Source organism: Neolamprologus brichardi, unplaced genomic scaffold (genome assembly GCF_056152115.1).
Source record: "Neolamprologus brichardi isolate AB-2024 unplaced genomic scaffold, ASM5615211v1 NODE_ptg000031l+_length_7269946_cov_1, whole genome shotgun sequence".
Lineage (NCBI taxonomy): Eukaryota > Metazoa > Chordata > Actinopteri > Cichliformes > Cichlidae > Neolamprologus > Neolamprologus brichardi.
Genome location: NW_028270136.1, coordinates 976,613 through 985,573, shown reverse-complemented (window position 1 = coordinate 985,573; position 8,961 = coordinate 976,613). Strand labels below are relative to the sequence as shown.

At 41.0% G+C, this 8,961-nt stretch overlaps 1 protein-coding gene across 1 annotated transcript; it reads left to right on the top strand.

The window, feature by feature from the left end:
• The first annotated feature begins 1,184 nt into the window (after positions 1–1,184).
• On the top strand, positions 1,185–8,461 carry coil (coilin p80). The gene is made up of 7 exons (XM_087837248.1): positions 1,185–1,467; positions 2,436–3,417; positions 3,512–3,601; positions 6,457–6,504; positions 6,637–6,706; positions 6,981–7,069; positions 8,076–8,461. The coding sequence occupies exons 1-7, from the start codon at positions 1,217–1,219 to the stop codon at positions 8,121–8,123; spliced, it is 1,578 nt and encodes a 525-aa protein (XP_087693374.1). The 5' UTR covers positions 1,185–1,216; the 3' UTR covers positions 8,124–8,461.
• The last annotated feature ends 500 nt before the right edge of the window (positions 8,462–8,961 follow it).

The window sequence follows — 8,961 nt, the reverse complement described above, 5'->3', positions numbered from 1 at the left end:
GACTCTGAAAAACCTCAATGAACATCAAAAGAAAAGAAGAAAAGACGATGAGTTTGATCTAACATTCATTTCAAATCCCAGAAACCCCCAAGGGACAATTAACAATTAAAACAGGCACAGAGAGCACTGCACCTCATAAGACAGACATAAAGCATCAATATAAATGCACACAGTTCAGACAAAGTGAGCAGTTCAGTTATAAAAGAAACGGCAAGGAGGCAGGAAAGGCTCAGAGTTTAGGTGCAGAACTGCTGTATCAGGATAAAAGTGACTCTCCTACTGTGTCCTACAGAGACATACACGCTGGTAATAGTTAGAACCATTTTAGATTTGACTTGTTTCCCCTCATTTTCAATCCAGTTTTTGTGTACTATGACATACTGCAGCCTTTACCCTTCCTTAGGAATGGCTTGTTAACAGCGACCTTTTCATTCAGACCATTTCCGACAAGACTTTGGCCAAGAGTAGATGGATCAAGGTCTTAATATATCTCTTTTTTATTTTTCCAGGGCTTGCTGGATTTTTCCTATTTCTAGCAGACATGGATTCCAGAAACTGGTCATCTGATGTAGACAGTGTTCTAGGCTTGCCACTTTTTCTTTGGTCCTAATGTTTTCCTTTTTCGTTTTTTAAGGAAAATCTGATAACCATGCTGATATAAGTTGTCTATTATGTGTAGACAGACCATTGGTTCAACCCGTTAGTTATGTGCATTTTTAATGCTTGAATGAGTCATAAAGTCAGTTTTAAGGACTTTAACAAAAAAAAATCCCAAGAAGAATGAAGATAAGCTTTTATTCAAGTCATTTTTACAGTTCAGTTTGAGTTTAGTTTTAAGCTACGACAAGAGCCTCTGGTGAATATTTCTCGATCATTTGGCTGCGATGGAGCTCTGTAATAATTCAGTACTTCCTCCACGCCAGCAGAGGTCAATATTGTAAACGAGGGTATTGACAGCGCCAAACACGTGCGCCTCACTTCCGTTGAAAAGTGATAATTTAAAATAAAAGTCTGAGACTACAAACGAATACGTGATAAGTTGATATGATGTGGGTATAGCTGTCATTACAGAGTTATTATTACTATAGTAATCTTTTCTTTGAATAGGGAAATGAAATGCATTTGAGTTTGCACTCTTATTTTGAAGAGCGGAAGTGTCGTCTTTGAGCTCGCAGAGGGAGTACAGCAGCCGGCGTGTTTTGGTGCTGTAGCCGTCATGGCTGCCCACAGTAACAACTTTATCCGATTGCGCCTGTACTTTGACTACCCGCCGCCGGCTGTCGTCGGTTGCCGCATGTGCTGGCTGCTCGTGGACCTAAACGTGTGTCGCGTGGTGGCCGACCTGGAGAGCGTCATCAGGGAGAAGTTTGAATTCAGCGGCGGGAGCATCCTCAGCCTGTTCATAGAAGACTGCTACCTGCCGCACACGGAGAGCATCTACGTGGTGCGGGACAACGACAGCGTCAGGTGCGCGTGCTTTGTTAGTTGTAACTTTCAAAGCGCCGACAGATCCTGGAATATTTAATACGAGTTATTTAGTTACAACATGTGTCTAAACATGTGGACGCTGCTTGCTTGCCTAGCTCTGGGTGGTATGAACAAAAACCTGGATCATTGCACGGTATATCGTGATTTTTTAGACACTTTGTCGTCATAAAGGGGAAAAAAACGTTAATAAAATACAACCAAAACATCCTTTCAATGTGATCTATTCTTAGGCTCTGTTTGCAAAAACGAAACACGTGTATCTGGCACAGGGCTATTGAGTGAAGTGTGGATTTGAAACAAACTTCATGTAGACTTAATTTTCCAAAATTTGTGGCACTATTTATTCTCCTGTCACCCAGAGTCTTGAGTCTGTACTAATCTAATCTGAACCTAATTTGAAGTATGCACCAATGTCACATACTTCAAATGACCAACACACCTCAAGTCTTAACATAAGCAACACAATATTTAAATGCACACATATTCATTTTGTTAGTTCAAAAGCTACAACAAACCAAATGCTGTATGCTTTACAACAGTCAGTTTTTCAGTATTCTGCACTGTCATCTGACGATGAGATGGTTCTGGGGTTCAGATCTGTGTGGGTTTCCTGTCACAACACAGAGATCTGCATGTTGGGCAGACTGCTGATTCTAAATCATGTGTAGGGTTAAATGTGCTTTTGTGGTTGCCTGCTGTTTCTCAGTGTTAGCCTGTGTCATCAAGAGTGTGTCTTAAGGTTCCAACTTCCCTGTAAGGGTTGGATAACTAGGTAAGTAAACAGGTTTGACGTTCATTTCTGTCATCTGTCCGTCCGTGAGAAGCAGGGTACACCCTGGATAGTTTGCCGCTGACCTTTTTTTATTTGTGTCAAGGAAATTTGACATAATAAATCAATTGTATAATGTTCAACTATTCCTTTAAGATGTGTTCTGTTTTTGTGTCAGGGTGAAGGTGGGCTGGATGAATGAGTTGAATGGATACAGCAGTCATCCAGATGCGGCAAGCGAAAGCGGCAGAAAGAGACGGCGAGCCACAGAAGACACTGTGCCAGAAGAAAATGGAGTGAGTGTCGAATGGAAGAAGAAAAAGAGGAAGAAAAATAATGAGGACAGAATGACAGACGGTGCCAACCTAGTGGCAAGTGATGACCAGAATGAGAATGTACAGGGAAAACCCACAGAGAAGAAAGAGAAGAAGAAGAAGAAGCCAAAGGAAAAAGGTGCTCCTGCTTCTCCCAAACCAGCTGATCTCCCAAAGGTTCCAGCTGCTGTCAGCCGGCTGAGTAAAAGCACCAAGAAGCTCCAAGCATCAAAACCACAAAAAGCCTCCTCTTCAGATTCCAGTAGTAGCAGCAGTGATGAAGATGTCGTAGCCAAAAAAACAACAAAAACACCCACCTCCACTCCTGCTCCCTCCAAGGTCCCATCAAACACAAAACCTGCCCCCAAAAAACCTCAACTGTCGTCGTCATCCTCTTCAGAAACAGAGTCTTCTCCTGATGAGGCTGCCAGTGTGAAAACCCAGCCCAGAAACAAACCTTTAAAAACCACGGCTGCCAGCTCAGAATCGAGTCGGGCTCCTTCAGCCCCGCAGCCTACAAACGATGATCCAGAACAGCCCGCCAGCATAGCCGAGCCACCTCATACAGCAGCAAAGGGCTCCAACTCGGACAGTGAAGACGAGATCCAGCTGGTGATACGAAGGCCGCTGCAGCAGCCCAGAGGTGGCATAGCTATTCAGTCTCCTTGGCAAGGTCGCGGCAGAGGGAAAGCCAGATGTGGCGGTGGTCAGGGAGCAAGTGTTACGGGTGGGGGTAGAGGAGGAGCAAGCAGAGGGAACAGTAGCAGCTTTGGGTCCAGCTATAACGGAGCCACAGAGCCGTCTTACCAGAATGATTCACTGACCAACACGTCAGTGATCCTGCAGGTTTGTCTGTATCTGAAGCCTAAAATTTAAATGTAATATCTGCTCTCAAGTAAAATGAATTAAAAAGCATTCTTGACTTTGTCTCCATTTATAGAATGAAGCTGTGAGTGTACCCAAGCAGGACTACAACTCCATGCCCCTGTTAGCTGCTCCTCCACAGGTGGGGCAGAGGATTGCCTTTAAGGTGGGTGTTGTAAGCTGCAGTCATCTCCAGGTTAAAAATGAAAGCTATCAGCCCTCATAGTGTTGTTCTGAAGGAGTTTTAGGGCTACACTAAGAAAAAAATACTATTGATGATTTTGAGAATAATGTCATACTTTTATTTTGAAAAAAAGTCGAAATCTGCTGTACCCTCTGCCTTCTGTAGATGAGTTAGTGAAACAAGCTGATCAGCCCTCTTACTATACAGCACAAGGATGTAGACATCGATGACCTTGCATCTGTCCACTGCAAGCCATTTCAGTTTGTATAAATCAGGTCAACTCTTCCAAGTTTGCGTGGCTTTTCTGTGCCTTGTTTTTTCAACATCCTTATCAGCTGTAGTACACTGTTGTAGCTAATATACTCAAAATTAGCTTAACTTTGGGGCGGGGGGACAGTTATCAAAGATTTTCTGTTCAGGTGTAAACTTATGTGAAAAATCAAAATGCTTCACAGACATAAGCCATGAGTTTATCTTACAGTGCAGTATTTTATGTAATGTTTAAATCCAGTGTTCTCTAAGCAAATACACTGTTAGTGAGACTCTGGGGCTTTTTTCTCCTCTGCAACTCTTTATAGAGAAGTCGAAAAAGTCAAAAAAGCTGCTGTGACTGAAGAGCAGCAGTTTGCTGCTAGAGGCTAGCTCGTTAGCTACAGTGGCTCAGAAGATAACACTATGGGTAGCAGTCGCTAAGAATTAGGAACCATGTTTTACAAAGATTTTTGTGAACCCATTATTAGCAGCTTTTTATGTTGTTTAAAACTGCATCCACACTGGAAGCAGTTAGTTTGTTGCCCATATCTTTGAAGCTGATGGCAGGTCACCTTTGAGTATTTCAGTTGCCTAGGTAACCCACTAATATATTTAAGTAGCTCATAAGTCAATCACCAGTTTTCAGCTTTTTTCATAGGTAGTCCTTTAATTGTTCACCTGGAAACCGAGGATTGTTTATCCTGTCCACTTTGGATCACCAGTCAGGGCTCTAGAGTGCGACCAAATTTTTCAATGGTGCGACTAAAAAAAATATTGGGTCGCACCACTGCGACCAACTGTTCGGGTAACAAAAAAAAAAAAATCTCTGCAACTCTCCGTGTGGTCAACAACAGACACACATTATGCCCCTATCATGGACTAAACCAATCAGAGATAGTCAGGGGCGGGACCTCTCTGATTGGCCGTGGTCCAGTTGGAAGTGCAGGTGGAAGTGGGAGGTGAGTAGCTTGAATAAAGCGATATTGATTCATTAAATCCTGAATCGACTTTTAAATATAAATGTGTTTTACCAGAAACGCCAGATTCTCAGATTAAAGCTCACAAAACCATTTTAACAACCACCAAACAGCAAATGAGAGCAGGTTAACGGACTCCACACAAAGACGTAAACACAGAACGGACCCGACGCATCAGAATCAGCTTTCTCTTTCTCGGCTTTCTCACCCGACGGCCCGTAGGCGGACACGCTGTCGGAGCTCAGCGATTCTGATGCGTTGGGTCCGCTCTGTGTTTACGTCTTTTTGCGCTGATTCTGAGCTGCAGGTTTTGTCTCTCTCCAACCAAACTTCACCGACGGTTATCTGCTATAAAAAGCCAGGCCAGAAAAATCTCCTTCATGTTTTTCTGTGTTTTATTCTCAGTTACTTTCACACAAAGGCATCTTCTGTGATGTTCACAATTCTGATGAAGTCTCACATGTATCAGTACTGATAAATGATCAGAATTATAATATTTCTGACTGTCTGAGGCTAAATTGAATAGAATCAGGACTTTGAGACCCGGAATCGAATGGATTATAGAAATCAGTGATGATACCCAGCCCTAGTGAGCAGCCTAGGCCTGACAGAAGTGGATGTAGCTGTGGGTAATAAGAAAACATGAAAAGAACGATTGATAACTTTTTTTGTTAAGTTCATAGCCAGTGCTCTGACACGGTGCCATCAATCTTTGAATGCTGAAAAAGCACAGTGTATCCAGAAAACGCATTATATGCTGCAATAAATGCACTAATAATTTAGAAATAAATTCCCCCCCAAAAAAGTGCATATGTAAAACTGCGGTGTTAAGCGATGCGTGCGCCTAACTTTTGTGCCAGTGCGCCTAACTTTTTAAGGGTGCGCACCGGTGGACCCATGGCAAAAAGTTAGTCTAGAGCCCTGCCAGTGGTTATTTTGCCCATAATTGCCTGCAGTTGCTTATAGCACACACACCTCCCACCTCAGGTCCCAGCACGTCTTTTAATGGGGAGCTATGGCTAGATGATGGAGCTCAGGTGTGTGTCAGACTCCCCTGACACTGCACCCTGAACCCGCTGCTCCACCCTCTCCTGCGGCTGAGCCACAATCCACACCCTGCCGCACTCACATTTTTACAGCTTATTGAAACCAAAGATTTCGGCCATTTCTGCTTCAATTATATTGGGAAAGATAATAAAATACGTCATTTTAGTATGTAATGCTTAAAGGTCAAAGGTCAGACATCAGTGTGTTGTTATAAAAGCAGGGTAATATTATAATTATGAGGGCATATTGTAATAAAAATAAAATAAATACATGGCTGGCTGCTTCATGTCAAATTTCCTTGGGGAAGATACTAAGTTGCTCTCTGATGTATTGTAATAAAAACATCATAAAGCATCACAGATGGATTCCAGCCCTCGCTCTTCGAGGGGAGTGGCGCTGTCAGAGTGCTCTTGTTTCCTCTGTGTTATTGTAGCGCCTCTGCCTTACAGAATAAAGCCCCCTTAAAGCGACTGCTGTTGTGATTTGAAGCTATATAAATAATAATGTGTGAATAAAAAAGTGAATTTCATTCATTTCCTAATTCTATGTGTTTATATGCAGCTGCTGGAGCTAACTGAAAACTACACACCACAGGTATCTGAATACAAGGTGAGTGCAGTCAATTGTGATGACCTAATCACAACCTTGGAATGATGTTACTAATAAAAGCTTATTTAATACAGACTATGCTATAAACTGTCATTCGTACTCTGTGACCAACTATGGTTCTGTTTATATTAGGAGGGAAAGATTGTGAGCTTTGACCCAATCAACAGACAGATTGAACTTGAACTCCTTAATGTCTCTCAAGGTAGGAGATCAGGCATACATCATAACTGTGTATAATCATGCCTTTTTAAAACTAATGTATCATGTAAGTAATTATATCAAAATGTAAAAGACGACTCCTGATGTCTTTGAATTGTCAGCACCTAATTAAACTGGTCATGTCACTGGTAGTGATATATAATACAATACAGCAAAAATCTTTTTAATTTCAGAGAACTGAACGCTTTCTCAGAAGAAGTTAAGAGATTTAAGAATTAACGTTTCTAATGATTCCTAACTTGTTGCTTCTTCCAAAGCTTCCGTAGAACCTGGAAAATTTGATCTAGTCTATCAAAATCCAGATGGCTCCGAGAGGGTGGAGTATGCTGTGTCCAGAGGGTCTTGGGTAAGACTTTATATGCTGTTAATAACCCTCTGAAGCCACAGGTAGTGTAAAAGTAAAGCCAGTGTGGGTGTGCTTTAAAAGCAGATTTATCAGAGCTACTTGAGTCAATCTGCTGCTGCTGAATGTGACACTGATAAGAGCAAAATAAAACCATGAGATAAGAGGCTAAAGATATATGTATGGATGCTGAGTAGGGTGATAATTCTGTGGGTGTGACCCTTTATCACCCTTTTTACATTACATACATTAGATCATGTTACTTTATTTATTATCCCCCCCCCCCCCCCCCCCCCCAATAAATAAATAAATAATTATTTTTTCCCCCAAAACCCCCAAAAGGTCTGATTGTTTTAGACATTTCTCTTTTTTTATGAGTTAACAGGACCACATATCACTCGTCTTAGCTGCCAGTCAGTTTGAGATTGATTTGAAGGTTTTACTGTTTGTTTTTAAGTCTTTGCATGGGTAAGTGCTGTTTTGGTTTTTGTAAAGCCTTTACACTTTGAATAGATCAAAGTCAGAATACTTTATTAATCCCTGTGAAAATTATGTGGTTACAAGTTTTATTTTCGACCCCCTGGATTGAAACGTGGCTCGCTGGTTTCCTGGTCCTCCTCAAGTCCACAATCATTTCCTTGGTCTTTGTCACGTTGAGCTGCAGATGATTCTCCACAGCCCAGTACTCTGTCTCATTGCCCCCACTCATGCATCCAGCTACCATCCTACAACCATCATCTGAAGATGGCAGGTCTCTGTGCCGTGGCTGAAGTCTGTGGTGTAGAAGGGGAATAGGAAAGGGGAGAGCACAGTCCCTTGTGGTGCTCCAGTGTTGTCAGACTCAGACACAGTGTTTGCCCGCTGGCCTACATCGTCGTAGACATGATTGAATTTATTGTCTTACATTGTTCTGTTCTCTTAGCTGCACAGCTCTTATTTTTAATTGTGCTGCATAAATAAATCTGACTTGACTAGTCCTTAAAGTAACATGTTCACTTTCTTCTCATAGGTGACAGAACGGTGGGAGTCTCTGCTGGAGCCAAGACTCATCATTTAAGTTTGAGAAAAAGTTAAATAGTTATTTTTTTAATGACCTGGACTTATCTTTTAAAAGCTAAAACATCCAATGGTTTTGATTCTGGTCCATTTAAACTTTCTTATCTGTGCTTCTCTGTTAGCACATTTTTAACAGTTCTGTTTAAACTGGGTTTAGAGATGAAATGTTTTTATGCTTAAATCAGCTGAAGGGATGAGTAATGATTTTAAACACTGGGGCACACTGTAATGGTTTTATTTTTTGTACAGGGATGTGACTGTGATAAGTCTTGTATAAACTGTTTTTCCAATAAAAAACTGCATCCTCAGCCACACACGAGGGCAAAATTTTAGCGTGTTATCCACAAAATTATCTGACTGTTTTATTTTGTGACAAAAAGACCTTGCTCAGAATTCATTTAGAAAAAGTGTTTAACCTAAAATGTAATTATGCTGATAATTAACAAAACACACTTTTCAACTTTAACTGTTGTGATTTTCTTTTCCCCCTCAAATCCAGCACTTAAACAATTATTGTGTTTTCACTGACTGCTGTCATTTTGCTCTCAACAAATTACCTAATGTACATCAGTGAAGGTTTTCAAGATGAACATTTCATTCATCTAGATCCAACCGGTGATTTATGTGTTCCTTTAATTTTTTGAGCAGTATTTGTCCACTTGAAATATCACCGTTTCCAAATAATACATTAATTAAGTTTTCTTATTCAGTTTTCTGGAAGCCAGTCATATACTAAAAATTATTTTTACGACGTGGTTAGTTCAGAGTTCACTTATAGTAGCTAATATTTATGTTAATTTATACTAATTATACTAATTTTGTTTAAATTAAGTCGACTT